A 20,007-nucleotide genomic window follows, 5' to 3' on the forward strand; every position below is an offset into this window, starting at 1 on the left:
CGGGAGTGATTACAGCCGCACTCTGTGCCTAGAATCTCCCCAATGACTGGGAAGCGAGTGGCTACAGGGGAGAGAAGTTTTTTTTTTTCTCCCTGTAGCTACTGCTGCAGGCAGGCATGATTTTACCCATTTTCCTATAGATTAACGCTATAGGTAAATAGCATTTATGAACATAAGTTTCATCAAAGCAGTCCCAGAGCACCTCTGAAACATCGCAGTACCTCACTGTAGGCTGGGTGTTCTTTTTTTGTATATGATTTATTTTTCCTCCTCCAGACATACTGCTGACCCATTGAGTTAGTATTGTGCAACCTGAATCCTCAATATCTGCTTCTACCTGTTCTTACTGCAGGTGTTTTGCGGTGAATCTATGGTTTTTGACCACCTGTTTGGAATCTGGCAATGCTTCTTTCTGCTACATTCAGGTAGTGTCTTTTGTTTCAATCTGTATCTGTTGGCATTTGTTCAAGAGAATAATCTCGTCTCTTTTAGGAGTAGTAACTACGTTTCCAATACTTTACTGGCAGAACTTCCTTTCCCGCACTTCCCATAATATAGTGTTGTCTTCAGTAGCGAGTACAGTGCTTCTCCAATCACATTCACGCTAGTCTCCATATAATGCCCAACTCCCTTCTATGGTCTCCCAAGAGTCTGGTTACAGAAGGAGGACTTCAGTCTGGAGGAGATTTACACCAATAAGAAAGACCACAGAGAGGAGAAAATTTGAGGCAGTATTAGGGGGAGAGACCTGTCACTCCAGGGAAGCAGGTGGGAAGAAGCCACCGGGGACCCGCCTGTCTAGTCTCCGGCAACTTTTATAGTGTATCTGAAACGCGGCAGCGTTTGTCGAGCATACTTCGATGCAATCAGTGTCTGCCACATGTTGCGTGGATCTGCTGTCAGGATGGGATGTATTGCCCAACCTCCTCTGCTGTGCTGATTAAGAAAGTACATAGTGGAGGGGCTGGGCATTCTCCTGATGAAATGGATTGTCCGCCCCCTGCTTCCCAATTTGTGGAAATACGATGCAAACAAACTCGCTTGAGGTCCACCCGACTAATGAAGCGTTAAGTCAACAAGTTTTTCATCAGGACCGTTCCGTTTTAATGTTTTGGAGCACTTTCTTGGGGCAACACCTCGTTTGATCAGTTTCCGTATGAAGGATTCTAATGAGGGGTTAAATAATTCTGGACCTGCAGTAATCATTAAGTGTCATTTTGTGTTGAGTTTGGAGAAACCACTTATGTTTTTTATGCTGAGCTATATAATTCTTGTTTGGTTTATTGCAAACGACGAATGTTCGTGCATATTGATATGGCTTCATTCAGATGTCCATATAGCATGTGCATGTTCTATCCATGGCTTTTCAAGTCTAAAACACCTACTCATTATAGACTGTGGGGCAGTGCACATATCCCGTGTTTTTATCAAGAACAGGTTTTTTGTGACAAAACTCAGACGTGTTTGACTTCAAAACGTGGATGCTAGAAGAGAAATCTGAGTGCATACTGAGAGCTATGAACACAGACTAATCTTTCCAGGCCTCTAGCAGCGACAAAATTGCAGTTAGCATTAGGCTCAATGCACTTTACACACAGGCTGTGTGGATGCATGATCAAGAAAAAATTTTCTATCCGAATCTCTTCAATGCATATCATTTTTTGGGTATCACTCAAGCCATTTATAAGCTATGAATACTGTATTCTGCAATTGCGAGGCACAAAATTAGTGTGAACATGACCTGAAGCGTCCTGTGCTTACTGACCATTAATTTATAATGAACCCCCCCCACAAGCTGAAAAGTGACAATCATAAGGGAAGGACATGATAGGTGTAAATGCTGATTACGGATTCTCTTCAGGCCGTGTTCTTGAGGCTAAATTCAGATGCACTTGTATCATGGTCTGGACATGGATTGTACTCGTTTTTTCTGGCCAGAGGTTTACCATCTCATAGGCATATGTGAAGCTATCGGGAGAATCTCGGCCGGTTCTTGCATCACAGTTCATTCTCTGACCGTAATAGACGCACACCACAATTTGTCCTTGAAATTAAAATTTTACCAGAGTTGAACATGCCTGCTTTGTTCTGCGAGGTTGTCTCCAGGATACACTCATTAGTTGCCTTGACTCTTTGGTAACAGGTTTTCTCAAAGGATCTTAGTCTTATTGAACATGTAATGTTAATAAAAACTAACAGCACAGTGGCAATCATATAGGTGTTTAACCCCTTCACTTATGAGTTGTCAATAAACATCCTGGGCAAACAAATGATTTTCTGCTAATGGAAAGGTTAAAAGGACTATGTGAATACAAAATGACTGCTCAAACCAAGCATAGGTGCTTTGTGCACTTTTGGTGTTGCTGAACAGTTCAATACACCTTTTTCTATTTATTGATTTCCGCCAATATTTTGGTGTAGAGAAGTTTGAAATTATGGTGCACACCATATTTGCACTTCAAATTTTCATCTTGTCTCCTCTCAAAACATTTGAATATTCATTAATATGTGAGCAGGTTTAGTCAGAAAAAAATTGAGCCTTTTTCATTTCTAAAGACAAAATGAGTTCAAATCTAAACCATGCTCGTAACAGTCAAAATTTTTTTTTTCGTTTTTAGGACAGCAAAAGATGTGCCACATGTGCACCTTTAAAAAAAAAAAAAAAAAAAAAAATGTAAAAAAAAATGCCAGTTTCTTTCTACACACCATGTATACTTTTTTGGTATTTGACTAATCACTAAAATGCCAGTCCTTATTCTGGCCACCTTACTTGGCTCATTGTGTCCCCATATACAGTAAGTCCTACGCTCTGGAAGCAGGATGCAATGTTTTGAAAGCCTCTGGTTCTCAAGCCTAAAAATAATTTCCACAGTGGATACATATATACAACTCGGGCAAAAATTAAGAGACCACTGCACAGTTTTAGAAAAATCAGTTTTTCTCCATGTCTGACATCCATTCCATTCCAGTGTCAGTTGAATTCCAACCAGAGTACACCTCATTCTACTTAATGTGCTTCTGATTAGGTGATCACCTGAACTAAATCTTATATAATGAAGGAAAGTATAAAGAAAAACCCTGCTGTGCTGTACACAATCCTCTTGCAATAGGACAAGCTGGATAGCAAAACAAGTGCTAGTAATATCCCAAAAGTAATAGGAATGAAAAAATAACTTTTAACCATGCCAAAGGAGTTGAAAAGAAAAGTCTTGAGTGAAGAAAAGAAGGGCTCAATTCTGTATTTACTAGCAGAGGGATACAGTAAGCGTCATGCTGCCTCCATCCTTTAAAGGGAATCTGTCACCCCTTTTTTGAGATATCATATAATGATATCATTCAATTGTGTGTCACATAAGGATTCTCTTAGTACTTTTGCTTCCCCCTGACCCCGCACCTTTCATGTATAAATACCTTTTTTATATCGGTTCAGATGTATGTAAACTGTCATGGTTCGGTCTGCTGGGCGGGGCTTATTCACCTGCTCCCCCCCCCTGTCTTGCTCTACACAAGTAGAAATGCATAGAGCAAGACAGGGAGGGGGGAGCAGGTGAATAAGCCCCGCCCAGCGGACCGGACAGCGGCAGTTTACATACATCTGAACCGATATAAACAAGGTATTTATGCATGAAAGGTGAGTTGTCAGGGGGAAGCAAAAGTACTAAGAGAATCCTTATGTGACACACAATTGGATGATATCATTATATGATATCTCAATAAAGAGGTGACAGATTCCCTTTAAAATTTCTAAAAATGCAGTCCATTACAACAAGGTCAAGCAGCAGACATTGGTGACAACAAAGCTACAGACCGGCAGGGGGCGAAAACGACTCCACTGACCGGGATGACCGTCATCTTATTCGAATGTCACTCAGCAACCGCAGGATGACATCAAGTGACCTAGAGAAGGAATGTCAAATGGCAGCTGGGGTGAAGTGCACGGCAAGAACAGTTTGTAACAGGCTCCTAGAGGCAGGGCTCAAGTCATGTAAAGCTAGAAAAAAGCCTTTCATCAATGAGAAGCAAAGTAGAGCCAGGCTGAAGTTTGCCAAAAACCGTAAGTATTGGACCATAGAGGGCTGGAGTAAGGTAATCTTCTCTGATGAGTCTAATTTTCAGATTTTCCAACATGTGGTCGTCTAATAGACGGAGACCTGGAGAGGCATATAAGCCACAGTGTCTTGCACCCACTGTGAAATTTGGTGGAGGATCGGTGATTATCTGTGGATGCTTCAGCAAGGCTGGAATTGGGCAGGTTAATCTTTGTGAAGGACGTATGAATCAAGCCGCATACAAGGTTATCCTGGAAAAACATTTGATTCCTTCTGCTCAGGCAATGTTCCCCAACTCTCAGGACTAGTTTTTCCAGCAGGACAGACAATGCGCCATGCCACACAGCTAGGTCAATGTGTGGATGAAGGACCATTGAAAACCTCTGGAATGTAATCAAGAGGAATATGGATATTCACAAGCCATCAAACAAAGAAGAACTGATAAATTTTTGTACCAGGAATGGCATAAGGTCACCCAAAAGCAGTGTGAAAGACTGGTGGAAAAATCATGGTTATTCCACAAAATATTGATTTCTGAACTCTTCCTGAGTTATAACATTAGTATTGTTGTTTCTAAATGATTATGAATTTGTTTTCTTAGCATTATTTGAGGTTTGCAAGCACTGCATTTTTTAATTTTGACCATTTCTCATTTTCTGAAAATATAAAATTTATTGCTTGGAAATTCGGAGACATGTCAGTAATTTATAGAATAAAAGAGCAATTTACGTCTTACTCAATAATATACCTATAAAGAGAAAAATCTGACAAAATGAAAATTTTTCAGTGGTCTCTTTATTTTTGCCAGAGCTGTATGTCTATGATCTATAGAAAGACCATTCACATTTATTCTCAGCTTCTAGCTCATGTCACACACTGCATAAAAAATGAGCTTGCCAGAATGGACTGTGCTGAATGTAAATTTTTGCTGAATGTTTTATACATTGAGCATATTGTACTAAAAGTCTGCAATAGATATGACATGCTTTGAATTAAAGGGGGGAAAAGCAACATGCCATCAATCGGCTGTACAGTTGTCATACTGTATGTTAATAGGGATTTGAAAAATTCCAACAGTGTAATGAAACCGCCAGTACATTGTTTTGTTTTTTTTTAAATTTTCTTGCAATCTTAATCCAGAGATGGATTCAATAGAAATGTGAAATATATTAATATTTCTACCACTTTGGCCTCCTGCTGCACCCACATCTGGCTCCAAAAAGCATCAGAAACTGCAGTGAAGCTTTTCCCCAAAAATCTGCAAAGTGCTTGTAAAAAAAAAAAAAAAAAAGCAGGAACGGGTTTTGTCCATTTTTTACTTACCCCCCCCCCCCCCCTTCCAAAAAAACAAAACATAGAGTTCAAGAGTTCACAATGACTCTGCTCTGATGAGCACGGTGTCTGGTTTTCTATTGGAATCCCCAAAAACTGTAATCAAATGGACAAGAGCCATTCACTTGAATGAAGCAGAGTCACTGTGGACACTGACCTTTGTCCCTGCGTATTCGCTTTTTTCAGACACGCACAAAATGAATTTCAGTATTGCTGATGGATTTAAACAGTGTGTAAAGCATGTAATAAATTTGACATCCACTATGTACACCACCACAGTTGTGGCACATTTTTACTTGTTAAATTTTTCTCATTGTTTCACCAGTCTTGCGTTAAAAGAAATCTGTCACTACAGTAACATGATGTAGGTGTAGAGACCCTGATTCCAGTGATATATCACTGTGTTGTATGCTTTATTTTTGTTAAAATTATTTTCTCTGCTGCAGATCTCCCAGTTCTCTGTATAACCCTGCCCACACCACTGATTGGCAGCATTCTGTGCACACTGTGCATAGGCACAAAGCTGCCAATCAGTGGTGGGAGCTGGGTTATACATATCTTATCAATATGGAGGATTACATGGCAGATGGCTTACTAGCTGTGACTTTTATCATCACTACAGTAAGCAGCCCAGAAAATAACATTGCAGAAATCAGGGTCTACATGAAGCTGGTGACACATTCCCTTTTAAGATCAAACTTCTCCGTGGTTAATATTGAATTATGATTATTCTTTAGATATATTGATGGAGTTTTTTCTAATGTTGGTCTCCTTCATTTTATATTTAAGTATCCCAGTCCTCTGTTAACGTCACAATGGCTACAGAAATTGGTTCCCCACCTCGCTTCTTCCACATGCCGCGTTTCCAGCACCAGGCCCCCCGCCAGCTCTTCTATAAACGGCCAGATTATGCCCAGCAACAGGCCATGCAGCAGCTCACCTTTGATGGCAAGCGCATGAGGAAGGCTGTGAATCGCAAGACTATAGATTACAATCCTTCTGTCATAAAGTATCTGGAGGTGAGCATTGCATAGGGTTAGATGATTTTGAGGTGCTTATCCCAATGTCATAACTAAAATTGATAAAAATGTTTGATATGACATTGTATAAAGCTAATTTCTTATATATAATTGTTTCAAAATTGCTGGGCCTGGGGAGAGAAGGGGCTGCTGTGCGACTCCTTTTTGCCAGACACTGCTTGACTGTCAGGTCTTACACTACATTTATATAGACAGAAGACTGTCAGTCAAACGTAGCCAGATAGCTACCATAAAGAGGGCATCTGCCCAGCGGCTCCTTCCACCTAAGCCCAGAGTGAAGGACCCTGCTGCAGCTTCTGCTTTTGGTTGCTCTTTCTAGAGCTGCTGCTTTGACAGTGTGTTTGCTTCATATCTTGTCAGAACCGAGTATGGCAGAGAGACCAACGAGACATGAGAGCCATCCAGCCAGATGCCGGATACTATAATGATGTAAGCCGAACCTACTGCTAACCATACAGAACGATGTAGTTTACCTTTCAAGCTGCAAGTGTTTTCTTTCTTTCCTTTTTCCTCAAAAAAAATATAAAAAATATATATAATTTAGTATGTCAATAATTGAAGTTTAACTCCTGCATCTTTGATTTTTTTTTTTTTTTTAGCATATTTAGAATTTTTGTGGATCACTTTTGATCATTTATCATTTTAGCCATTACATTTGTGTAAGATGTATGTCACTTGAGATGGCAGAATTAATTTCCATCTTTAATTTCACAGTTAGTGCCTCCCATTGGGATGATGAATAATCCTCTGAATGCAGTAACTACGAAGTTTGTGCGTACATCTACTAATAAAGTGAAGTGCCCGGTATTTGTTGTACGGGTATGTATTTAGCCTTATATTTTTGACTTGTTAAAATGTTTGATCTCCTTGAGCCTATGTTCAGATTATTAAAATTAGCAATTGCTGCGTTTTTTTTCCCTTTAGTGGACTCCTGAAGGCCGCCGTTTAGTAACTGGAGCATCAAGTGGGGAATTCACTTTATGGAATGGGCTAACGTTTAATTTTGAGACCATTTTACAGGTTAGTTTTTCTAATTTAAATGTGAAGTTAAATATTATTGGCATGGTTGTATTTTTTTGTGAAAGCAAAGTGTTTTGATATCATTATTATCCATCCTTGTATGTTTGTCACTGCACTTTATTCCACTCATGAAGGGATCGTTAAAGGGGTTGCTCAGCATAAAATCCTCACTGCGTACGTACTGAGGGCTGTAAGGATTCTCCGCCGTCATGTGACTGCAATTATGCTGTATTCATACTCCCAGCCAGAATCAGACTTTCTGGTGTGCTCAATGCAAGTGTATTGCACAAGCCGAGAAAGGCGCTGCATAGGTGGAGAAAATGTATTTAGGCATAGTAGGCTTCCTTTAACCCCTTCAATCACAGATCTTTTTTCGATTTCTCGTTTTCGTTTTTCACTCCTTCTTTCCAGAGCCATAACTTTTTTTATTTTTCTGTCAATATGGCTATGTGAGGGCTTTTTTACGGGACGAGTTGTACTTTTAAACGACACCATTGGTTTTACCATGTCGTATACTCGAAAACGGGAAAAAAATTCCAAGTGCGGTGAAATTGCAAAAAAAGTGCAATCCCACACTTGTTTTTTGCTTGTCTTTTTTGCTAGGTTCACTAGATGCTAAATCTAACCTGCCATTATGATTCTCCAGGTCATTACAAGTTCATAGGCACCAAACATGTCTGTTCTCTTTTATCTAACTGGTGAAAAAAAATTCCAAAATTTGCTTAAAAATTTTTTTTTTAAAAAAGCGCAATTTTCTGAGACCCGTAGCGTCTCCATTTTCTTTATCGCCTTATTGGGGGACACAGAATACCATGGGTGTATGCTGCTGCTGCTAGGAGGCTGACACTATGCAAAAACAATAAAATTAGATCCTCCCCGGCAGTATACACCCACCGACAGGCACCAAGCACCTCAGTTTGTGCTTAGTGTCTGTAGGAGGCGGACCGGGATCTCCCCAGATCCGCATTTTTCTTTTCAGGTTTAGTCTGAACTTTTTAATTTTTCCCTCTTTTGTCTTTTAGGTTATTTTCCATCGGGAAACAGGGTGTAGTTGTCACCCTGATTTCCCATATCATGCGGCTGAGCGAGCAGTGTGGTGTCATCCACATCGCAACTCTCAGTACCGCAGGCAGGACTTTTCCCTTTCGCCTTCCGGTGATAAGGGTTGTGGACAGGTGGCTAGTCCTTGCCGAATCCCCCTCCTCACCCCTCTCTCGGGACAGGGCTGAGAGGAAGACGGCGATCGCAGGTGTTTCAAGCCGTCTTCTGCAGGATGCGGGTACAGAGGACTCCCTTCCCCCCAGCGGCCTGCCGTTTCCCCGTGGGCCCCTGTGGTCATCCTCTTCAGGGACGTCAGGTAAGTGCCTGTATGTTCCCTCCGGCCCCGCATAACCTCAGTGAATGGCAGAAGTTGTACCTTTGTGATTTCAGGTCCACAATTTTTGAATTTCCCGCCCTCTCTGCCTGCCGCGCGCTCACGCCGCTTGTTTCTCACTCCCAGGGAGACACTGGGGATTCCTCCACTCACCACACAGCGTCACAAGCAGGGGAGGCAGACTTCCCAGGGCCACTGTCAGATCAGCTCCGTTATGTCGGCGCTGGCATGGGGCTGCGCCGTCTTCACTTTCACTTTCACTTTCCCTCACAGTCTCCTCATCGCTGTGCTCCCTCCTCCCTTCCTGAACACGCTCTTTTCAGCGCGCCTTTACTAGCCCATCACAGGGCTCCTTTTCGTTTCATATGCCAGCCTCCTCCTTCGGCCATGCCCTCTCCTTCGCTGTTAACCAGTCATGGAGCGGCCGCTAAGCTCCGCCCCCAGCCTCCAGCACAAGGATTTCCTGGTTGTTTCACTCCTTCCTGCGCTGTTTGGGGGACACTTCAGCGTTTTCTGCTGCTCACAGAATCTCGGTAGGCTCTGCTCTGAGGCAAAGATTAGCTCTCCTCGGCAGTTATTCCTTAAATCCTGCGGCCATTCAGTGCAGTCTACTTATGCCCAACCCTTCAGGGGATCTCTGCTTCAGGCCCACCGCTATCTATTACGCCTGTGCGCGCTGTAAAAAGAAGTGGGCATCGGGTCAGTCGTCTCCATTCTGCCCCCCCTGCAGTCCTTCCAATATGTCAGCATCTCAGGAGCGCACAGAGTCCCGGGCGGAGGGCGCTCTTCCCTCCTCTCTCCCCCCGGAGTGGGCCGTTACAATGTCACAGTCTGTTTCTGACTTGACAAAAGTATCACAGTCGCTGGTCCAGGTTTTAGAACGATTACCTCAGCTATCCTCAGCCACCTCTGCCCCGACCACCTCTCGGGGTGAGTCGTCCGCACCTGACCGCGACCTTCAGAGAGACAGACGGGGAAGGTCTTCTAGGAAGCGGGCTCTGTCCACTTCGTCCTCGAGCTCGCAGGGCCCTTCCGCTCCCAGGCCTCCTTCTCCTTCCTCAGATGACAGCCTTCAGTCAGGCGATGATTCTCATTCGGAAGCTAGCTCTGAGGGGAACAGCGTTTCTAAAACGCGGGACATGGTCGATAGTCTTCTTGCAGCTATCTTCCAAACACTAAAACTTAAACAGGACGAGGCTCCAGCTCAGGAAAGCTCGGTTGTCCTTAGACGAGCCAGACCTCCGTCCCGAACCTTTCCCAATCACAACGATTTCAATACTACCTTAGCCAAACACTGGGAGCGCCCTGAACAACGTTTCTCAGGCCGCAAGTATTTGGACGTTCTGTACCCCTTTGACGCAGAACTGCTCTCAAAGTGGTCCAAGGCTCCAGAGGTAGATCCTCCAGTATCCCGGATAGCCTCTAAAACGGTGCTCTCTCTGCCAGACGGGGCGTCGCTCAAAGATCCTACTGACAGGCAGATTGAATCTCTGGCTAAGTCTATCTTTGAGGCATCTGGCGCCTCTCTCTGCCCTATTTTCGCATCCGCCTGGGTGGCGAAGGTCATTTCCGCTTGGGCAAAAATCCTTCGCAGAGGCATCTTAGCGTCAGCTCCTCAAGACGAATTGGCAGATCTTGCAGATCAGATTAACCAGGCGGGAAAATACCTTTTGGCCGCCTCCTTGGACGCGGCCGGCTGCGTAGCAAGGGCTAACAGCAACATAGTAGCTGTACGCCGAGTCCTTTGGCTAAAGTCATGGAATGCGGACACTACTTCGAAAAAGTCGCTTACCAATCTGCCATTCCATGGCTCTAGGCTCTTTGGAGCAAAGCTGGATCAGATAATTTCCGATGCCACTGGAGGCAAAAGTACTTCGCTTCCCCAGTCTCGACCAAAACGTCCCTTCAACAGAAGGGGGTTTCGACCATTCAGGCCTTTTCGTCCCTTCTCTGCCACGGAGACAGCCTCTCAACAGGATCGGCCGCCTGCCACCAGGGAGCGGGATCAGAGTAAACCTTCCTACAAACCCGCTCCTCGCTGGAGATCTAGAGGACAATATTCCAGATCTGCAGGAGCCAATTCCGGCAGATTTTCGTCTAAGTGACGGGTCACCCCCACCTGGAATTTCTTCCAGGGTGGGCGGCAGACTTTCCTTTTTCGCGGATGCTTGGCTGTCCGTTGTAGACGACGCTTGGGTCAGAGAACTCGTCGCATCCGGTTACAAAATCGAATTTGCTTCACTCCCGAACAGACGGTTTTTCCTGTCTCGGCTTCCGCGACAGCGGGCCCAGATTCCGGGTTTTCTGCAGGCCATTTCCTCCCTTCTTTCCGCCGGAGTCATTGTTCCCGTTCCCTCAGACGAACGGTTTTCCGGGTTCTACTCCAATCTCTTTGTAGTCCCGAAGAAAGACGGCTCTCTTCGTCCTATTCTGGACCTCAAATTGCTCAATCGCCACGTGAAGATTCTTCATTTCAGGATGGAGTCTCTTCGGTCGGTGATTGCTTCCATGGAACCCGGGGAATTTCTCTGCTCGGTGGACATTCGGGATGCCTATCTCCACATTCCAGTATGTGTGCAACATCAGAAGTATCTTCGATTTGCGTTTCAGGGAGACCACTTTCAGTTCACAGCTCTTCCTTTCGGCCTGGCTTCAGCGCCCCGGGTTTTCACGAAGGTGATGGCGACTGTGATGGCCATCCTTCGCTCCAGAGGGATCCTCATCATCCCTTATCTGGACGATCTTTTGATCAAGGGTTCGTCTCGCCAGGACTGTCTCCGGAGCCTTCAGATAACCCTGGACACTCTCAGCCGCCTAGGTTGGCTAGTCAACAAGGAGAAGTCCATTCTGGTCCCCACCCAGCGTCTGACCTTTCTGGGTATGGAATTCGACACGGAGCTAGCCCGTGTTTTTCTTCCAAAGGAAAAATTTACAACTCTGTCCAAGTGCATCAAAACTCTCAAGAGGCCTGCTCCCATTCCCATTCGGTTCGCCATGAAGGTCCTGGGGAAGATGGTGGCCTCCATGGAGGCAGTGCCCTTTGCGCAGTATCACCTTCGCCCTCTCCAGCTGTCTCTGCTTTCAGCCTGGGACAAGACCACGATGTCCTTGGACCGTCCTATTCGGCTTCCTCTCAGAGTGAGGCAGTCTCTCACTTGGTGGCTACGGCCAGCGTCAGTTCTCCAAGGGAGGTCCTTCCTTCCGCCTCAGTGGCAAATCATCACCACCGATGCGAGCCTTCTAGGATGGGGAGCCGTGTTCCATCAGAAAGCGGCCCAAGGACGCTGGAAGCCACAGGAGTCTCTCCTTCCAATCAATCTTTTGGAGATCAGGGCGATTTTCCTGGCCCTTCTTCACTGGCAGCCCCTCCTTTCCGGCAAGCCGGTCCGCATTCAGTCGGACAACGCCACGGCCGTGGCGTACATAAACCATCAGGGGGGTACGCGCAGCAAACAGGTAATGTCAGAAGTGGCCAAGATATTCCGCTGGGCGGAACGTTACGTTCCGACAATCTCCGCCGTCCATATTCCAGGGGTGGAAATTTGGGCAGCCGACTTTCTGAGTCGCCAGGGCCTAGCGTCCGGCGAATGGTCCCTGCACCCCGCGGTTTTCTCTCAGATATGCGACCGTTGGGGCACCCCGGATGTCGATCTCATGGCATCTCGGATGAACCACAAGGTGCCGCAGTTCGTAGCCAGGTCCAGGGACCCTCTAGCCGTCGCATGCGACGCACTGGTGACTCCGTGTTCCCAGTTTCAACTTCCGTATCTGTTCCTGCCTCTGGCATTGATCCCTCGGGTGGTCAAAAAGATAAAATCGGAAGGCGTACCAGTGATTCTAGTTGCTCCAGATTGGCCAAGACGGCCTTGGTACGCGGAACTGGTCAACATGCTCGCGGACGTTCCCTGGAGGCTTCCGGACCGTCCAGACCTTCTCTCGCAAGGCCCCCTTTACCACGAGAATTCTCAGTCTCTGAGTTTGACGGCATGGCCATTGAGACCGCAATTCTAAAGGAATCAGGTCTGTCCAGTCAGGTTATTCAAACTATGATCAGAGCCAGGAAACCAGCCTCTTCCCGCATTTACTATAGGTACTGGAAGGCTTTTTTCCGTTGGTGCGATGATAGAAGAGTCTTCCCAATGTCGTTTTCTATCCCGTCTATCCTAGGGTTTCTTCAAGCTGGGTTAGACGCGGGTCTGTCCCTCAGTACGCTCAAGGGCCAGGTTTCCGCTCTCTCTATCCTCTTCCAAAGAGAGCTAGCTTCTCTACCACAGGTCAAGACCTTTCTACAAGGGGTTTCCCACGTGGCTCCCCCTCATCATTCGCCAATAGACCCGTGGGATCTCAACCTCGTTCTTAGCGCGCTCCAGAAGGCGCCGTTCGAGCCTCTCCAGGACATTCCTTTGTCCCTTCTCTCTTGGAAGGTCACCTTTTTGATCGCCATTTCCTCCATCAGAAGAGTTTCTGAATTGGCGGCCTTGTCATGTCGTTCCCCTTACCTCATTCTCCATCAGGACAAAGCCGTCCTCAGGCCCGTTCCTTCTTTTCTTCCAAAGGTGGTTTCCGCTTTCCATATCAATGAGGATATCGTCCTTACTTCTTTTTGTCCGGCTCCATCTCATCCTCTTGAGAAGTCTCTCCACAAACTGGACGTAGTTAGAGCCCTGCGTGTCTATCTTGCCAGGGCCTCCTCCTTCCGTCTGTCCGATTCCTTGCTAATCATCTCTGAAGGTCGCCAGAAGGGCCTTCCGGCTTCCAAATCCACGATCGCTCGCTGGATTCGTTCTACCATTCTGGAAGCGTATCGTCTTCAGGAAAAGCGGCCCCCTCCGGGAGTAAGAGCTCATTCTACCCGGGCTGTGGCGGCTTCGTGGGCTGCTCGTCACCAGGCCTCGGCCATGCAAATTTGCAAGGCTGCAACCTGGTCATCTTTGCACACCTTCACGAGGTTCTACAGGGTTCATACCCAGGCCTCGTCTGATGCTGTGGTTGGTAGGAAGGTTCTGCAGGCGGCGGTGGCTCACCGGCCGACCTGAGCCTTTCGGGTTACTTTCGTTCCTTTTTGCTGTTCCCACCCTTGGGACTGCTTTGGGACGTCCCATGGTATTCTGTGTCCCCCAATAAGGCGATAAAGAAAGATGGATTTTTGGTTCTTACCGTAAAATCTCTTTCTTGGAGCCTTCATTGGGGGACACAGCACCCTCCCTGTTTCAGTTGTACCGTGTTGGGTCTTAGAGTCCCCTGTTGGGTTGGTACATATGGTTCGAGTTTTTTCTCGTTGCTTCTCCTACTGCTTTTTCACCAACTGAGGTGCTTGGTGCCTGTCGGTGGGTGTATACTGCCGGGGAGGAGCTAATTTTATTGTTTTTGCATAGTGTCAGCCTCCTAGCAGCAGCAGCATACACCCATGGTATTCTGTGTCCCCCAATGAAGGCTCCAAGAAAGAGATTTTACGGTAAGAACCAAAAATCCATCTTTTCGTGATCTGGGGTCGAGTGAGGGCTTATTTCTTGCGTGCCGGGCTGGCGTTTTTAATGATACCACTTTTGGGCAAATACGTTCTTTTGATCGCCCATTATTGCATTTTAATTCGATGTCGCGGCGACAAAAAAAAGTGTAATTCTGGTGTTTTGCTTTTTTTCTTGCTATGCCGTTTAACGATCGGGTTAATGCTTTTTTTTTATTGATCGGACGATACCTAATGTGTATGTGGGATTTTTTTATTGTTGTTTTGATTGGGGCGAAAGGGGGGTGATTTGAACTTTTAGGTTTTTTTTTTCTTTTTAAACTTTTTTTTTTCTTTTTTTTTTTTTTAACTTTTTGCTTGCTTCAATAGTCTCCATAGGAGGCTAGAAGCATGCACAACCCGATCGGCTCTGCTACATATGGGCGATGAGCAGATCGCCCATATGTAGCAGATTTACTGGTGTGCTTTGAGTGCCGGACACCGCCCGACCATCTGCCTGGAACAACCATAGAGTTCTCTGAGACCTGTGGTTGTCCAGGCAATGCTTCGCCGACCCCCGATCACGTAACGGGGGTCGGCGATGAGCTCACTTCTTTCCCGGCGGCCGGAAGTGCTATTTAAATGCCCGCTGTCACCTTTGACAGCGGGATTTAACTAGTTAATAGAGATGGACGGCGATTCCGCTCGCGCCTATTGCAGGCACATTTCAGCTGTTCATAATTGTCGGGGCTGGGGTGGGCTGGCTGCGGGCGGTAGAGACAGCGGGTGGTCAGTGCTCCCACTCATTAGGCTCATGTGATATTCACTGCACCCGCTGTCCATCACCTCTGTGCTGAAGCCACGCCAAGTTGGTAGACATGGGAGCAGCCATATTTCAGGTGCCTGCACTCACCCCCCCCCTGTCTCTATAGTCACCTTCCGATGATGGCTCCGTGCTCCCAGTTCCCCTGTGGCTCTTCCTGTGTCTGTGCTGACTTCCGGGAGCTGCTCATACAAGCACTTCATTGTAGCTTAAGGACCTTATATAGGAATATAGGGACAGGGGGCGTGTGCATGCCAACAGGGGGCAATATAGGGACTACTTTTTAATCCACATGAGGTTCTAGACGTGATCAGAGCACTTGCCAAGCCTCTGCCCCCCTGTTTTTATTCTGCGCCTAGTTCATCCGTCTAACAAGTCACTGGCTTGACTGCAAAACTCTTGCATTATGTAATTACCTCCTATTTGTAGAGTAAAGATGTTTTTCTGATCTTTCAATAAATTGCATAAATAAAAGTTTAGGGTAGGGATGTTTGATCATTTTGATACAGTCTCTTGAGTACCTTCACATTTCTAGCAGGCTTGCTTCTGTCAAAGATCGGACAACCCTCTGTTACTGAATATATCAGTGGTAGATCTTCAAGGAGGGCTGATCACGTGTTCGGTGTAGTTGTAGGTGGGCAGGAGAGCAGACATCAGGCTGCAGGAGGGAGGGTGGAATAGCCCAGCTGGGTATCGCTGTAAAGGGAGAGATGTGCATACTCAGGGCTGGCCATATATCAAGGGTTAGTACATTCCTCAGGATCTGTGTCTGTCACACAGGGGAGAGGACTCAGACTCACATCCAGGAGGTTTTATATTTGCAACCTGCTACTATTGTCAAACTTTTCTCATGTAAACTTCAGCTAAAGGTCTGGAAATTAATGAATGGCCATAATGAAGGTTACAGTCGGAAACTTAAGGGGGACCTGTCACCTGAAAAAAAATGCTATTAACCTTCAGATTTGGGGGCAATCTGCAGATTAATAGCGTTGTGAACTAGAACAGTACCGTCACTCAGAACCCCGCTGTTGGGAGGAAATTAACTTTATTCTTCCCAGCGGCGTTCCAGTTTTACTCACGGGGCCGCTGCTGATTCAGTTGCTGCTCTGTATATAGAGAGCTGTAACGGCTGCAACTGTGCCACCGGTACTGACTGACAGCAGCTCGGATTCAGCAGTCGCTCTCTATACACATAGTAGTGACTGAACCAACGCTGTGCCCGTGACTGAAACAGGAATGCTACCAGGGGGTATAGTTCATTTCTTTCTGACAGTGGGGTCTAATTGCTGCAGCTGGGCAGATTTACAACGCCAGATTAACCCCACATCTTTGGGTTAATATCATTTATTTCAAGTGACAAGTTCCCTTTAATGACACATTTCTCTATGAAAATATTTGTTTTTTCTGTCAAATGTCCATAAAAGGAACTTTAGTCATATGTATGTGAATGCTGCTGGGTTTGAGGGCACGGGGGAACCTGATAGGTTCCCTTTAAAGAGTACCTGCGACCAGGTGTAAAGTGGCCACTTTTACTCTTATTTCTCCTACGCCTCATTGCAGGACACAGAGACAGTGGGTTTTATGCAGCTGGCCACTAGGAGGACACTAAGTAAACCAGAAAAAGAGTTAGCTCCTCCTCTGCAGTATACACCCTCTCGCTGGCTGCGATTTCTCCAGTTCTTTGCTTAGTATCTGTAGGAGGCACTTGGGTCTGGTTTCAGACCCCACCGTTTTTTTTATTTTTGAATTTTCTGTAAATTTTTATTTTTTAATTAACGTAGTGAAGGGGGCGACGGTTCCTTTCTACGGCCCGCTCTCCCCCGAACCAACAACAGCCAAGCACGCGGAGTATACCTCCCCATACAGTTTCCTGCGACGAATGGGGCTGATTCCTCTGACGATGGTTCCCTTACGGTCGGTACTCCACGGATACGAGGGCAAGCGCAACAGGACATAGCACAGTAGTGCATGGAGAAGGACTTGAGCAGCGCTTTTTTGGATGCCCTGAATCAGCCCCAGAGCTCTTCATCCCCCTACCACACATCACCCGGAGGATGAGACAGCTGGAAGACCCCGGACAGCGACGACCTGCCTGAGCACAGGAGTGGAGGTATGGGGTCGGGTCCTGCCCCCCTGGAGAAGCGCTGACTTAACGTCAGCGGCAGTGCACGGGCGCCCCATCGTGCCCCCCACCCCGCTCTCGGCGCTCGGGTAGGCCAAAAATTTAGTCCCCAGCTTATCCGGCCTACTAGGCCGCAATTTGATTAGCGCTGCCCGCGCTAATGTCGCCGCCCCCTCCTCTTGGCACCTCATTACGAGATGCAAAGCACAAGCCGCGGAGACACCATCACATGTTTCTCAACGCAAGCAATGACTAGCCAGGTCTTTCCCCGGGAAGGAACAACCACGGGAAGGGCAGTCTCCAATGAAGGAAACCACCTATGCCAAAACACAGACAGCTGTTTCGGGGTATTGCCCCTCATCAGTGTGGAGTAGGAAACTGGCTAGTAGGAGCAATGCCTAGTAAAAGACTGTGAAAAATGAGGATGAATGAACTCATGGAGATCAACATCCAACACTGCGGAGACACCATCACACGTTTCTCAACGCAGTGATTCTAGAGCAATGCCCCCATCCCTTATGGGAAATATGCAAAACATGCAAAACACAAGCCGCGGAGACACCATCACATGTTTCTCAACGCAAGCAATGACTAGCCAGGTCTTTCCCCGGGAACGGCAGTCTCCAATGAGACCATCACGTTTCTCAACGCAGTTATTCTAGAGCATATTTCCCATAAGGGATGGGGGCATTGCTCTAGAATCACTGCGTTGAGAAACATGTGATGGTGTCTCCGCAGTGTTGGATGTTGATCTCCATGAGTTCATTCATCCTCATTTTTCACAGTCTTTTACTAGGCATTGCTCCTACTAGCCAGTTTCCTACTCCCACACTGATGAGGGGCAATACCCCGAAACAGCTGTCTGTGGATGGATACCATGTTTTGGCATAGGTGGTTTCCTTCATTGGAGACTGCCCTTCCCGTGGTTGTTCCTTCCCGGGGAAAGACCTGGCTAGTCATTGCTTGCGTTGAGAAACATGTGATGGTGTCTCCGCGGCTTGTGTTTTGCATGTTTTGCATATTTCCCATAAGGGATGGGGGCATTGCTCTAGAATCACTGCGTTGAGAAACATGTGATGGTGTCTCCGCAGTGTTGGATGTTGATCTCCATGAGTTCATTCATCCTCATTTTTCTCATTACTTACGAGACACACAATTCTAATCTCAGGGGCCAAGTCTTCAGCTGCCGTTAACCCTTTCAAGAGCGCTATGCCTGCTCTGGACACCGGATACCGGGTGACACCACAGGGCCACCACTTTCCTCCCGGGGGGCACAGCACAGGACCGTGGATAAGCTGCATCTGCCCTCAGTTTAAAGCTTAACCCCCTCCCGACACAATTCCCTGCAGCTGCAGACACTCTGCCGTTAACCCTTTTAGGAGTGCTATGCCTCAATCTAAGGAGGCTAAACGGGCTGTTAAGAAGCACACTGCGTTTTTTACCGTGTGTACCACTTGCAAGTCTGCCTTACCCAGTGCACAGATTAATCCGTTATGCACGAACTGCGACCTGGACTGCGCCCTGACCTGCGCTCCAATGTCTCTCGCCGCAGCTGCTGACGGGCCTCCTGCGTTTAGTACCCCAGAGTGGGCTGTGTCCCTGTCACGGTCGGTGGAGTCTCTGACCCAGGCGTCGGCCGGGAACCATCCACCAGCAGGGGCCATACTCGTCCAAGGGATGGTCAGGTCTCTAGAAAGCGGACCCATGTCGCGTCCCCTAGTCAGGTTCGCGCCTCAGCATCGGCGACTCCTGTCTCTCGCTCGCCCTCTCCTGAGGTTCACAGCGAGCATGACTCTGAATTCGAATCTGACACGTCAGCCCCTCAGAATCCCTCAACTGATCAAGTCGCTTGATTCTCTTGTAGAATCAGTCAACAGGATTCTGAGGTTGGATGAGGAAAATACTCCCGCTCCAGCACACCCTATCTCATTTAAGAAAACCTAGCGTGTGCGCAGGTTATTTACCAGCTGTCCAGAAACATAGCGATCGGCCACATGAGCAGTTCACAGGGCAAAAGTCTACTCAGGCTAAATACCCTTTTCATCCAGACCTAATGTAGGATTGGTTTCAGTCCCCTCCGGTGGACCCTCCTGTATCGCGTCTTGCTTCTAAAACGACGCTCCTATCTGTTTCTGATGGCTCCTCAGTCAGAAACCCCTCCAATTGTCAAATTGACTACCTTGCCCGTTCAGTTTTTTGAAGCTTCAGGAGCAGCGCTTTTTCCATCTTTCGCGGCAATTTGGGTCACTAAGGCAATGGCCGCTTAGGCAGAAGTCTTGATTACTTCCTTCCAGGGCACCAATCTTCCTCCGGAGGCCACCACTGTCGCCAGGCAGATAATTCACGCAGCGGACTTTGTAGTAGACTCTTCTTTTGATGCCGCCAATTGCGCAGCTCAAATTGCCACTAATGCGATCTCCATTAGAAGAGCCCAATGGATCCGCGGCTGGCGGGCGGATGCCACACCTAAAACATCGTTGAGTTCTCTCCCCTTTCAAATGGGTCGTCTTTTTGGAGAGAAACAGGACCAGCTCATTTCTGATACTACCGGGGGAAAAAGTAAATTCCTTCCTCAACAAAAAAAGGCTGTTCGGCTGTTTCGCAACCAACAGCCGACGCGTTTTTGATCTTCTCGCAACAATTCCAGTTGGTCCTCCTCTACCTTTTCTCCCAGATCAGGTTGGTCCCCGTGCGGAGACAGAGGCTCCCAGGTCTCATACAGACCTAACCGCTCTTGGAAACCAAGGCCTAGGGCTTCTGGAACTAGGGGAGCCAGATCTCATAGATCAACCCGATAACA

General features: G+C 46.9%; 1 protein-coding gene across 4 annotated transcripts in view; it reads left to right on the forward strand.

The window, feature by feature from the left end:
* Positions 1–20,007, forward strand: part of WDR33 (WD repeat domain 33) — a 150,961-nt gene that overhangs the window by 17,280 nt on the left and 113,674 nt on the right. For 3 of the 4 annotated variants that reach the window (XM_073581162.1, XM_073581163.1, XM_073581164.1), the window contains exons 2-5: positions 6,171–6,400; positions 6,782–6,850; positions 7,136–7,240; positions 7,346–7,441. In XM_073581162.1, coding sequence (XP_073437263.1) covers positions 6,197–6,400; positions 6,782–6,850; positions 7,136–7,240; positions 7,346–7,441 — 474 coding nt within the window. In that variant the 5' untranslated portion in view covers positions 6,171–6,196. Of the gene's footprint in view, positions 1–352; positions 426–6,170; positions 6,401–6,781; positions 6,851–7,135; positions 7,241–7,345; positions 7,442–20,007 lie in introns of all 4 variants that reach the window. The other variant, XM_073581161.1, reaches the window with a different exon arrangement.

Source organism: Dendrobates tinctorius, unplaced genomic scaffold (assembly GCF_039654945.1).
Source record: "Dendrobates tinctorius isolate UK_male_01 unplaced genomic scaffold, ASM3965494v1 ptg000069l, whole genome shotgun sequence".
Classification (NCBI taxonomy): domain Eukaryota; kingdom Metazoa; phylum Chordata; class Amphibia; order Anura; family Dendrobatidae; genus Dendrobates; species Dendrobates tinctorius.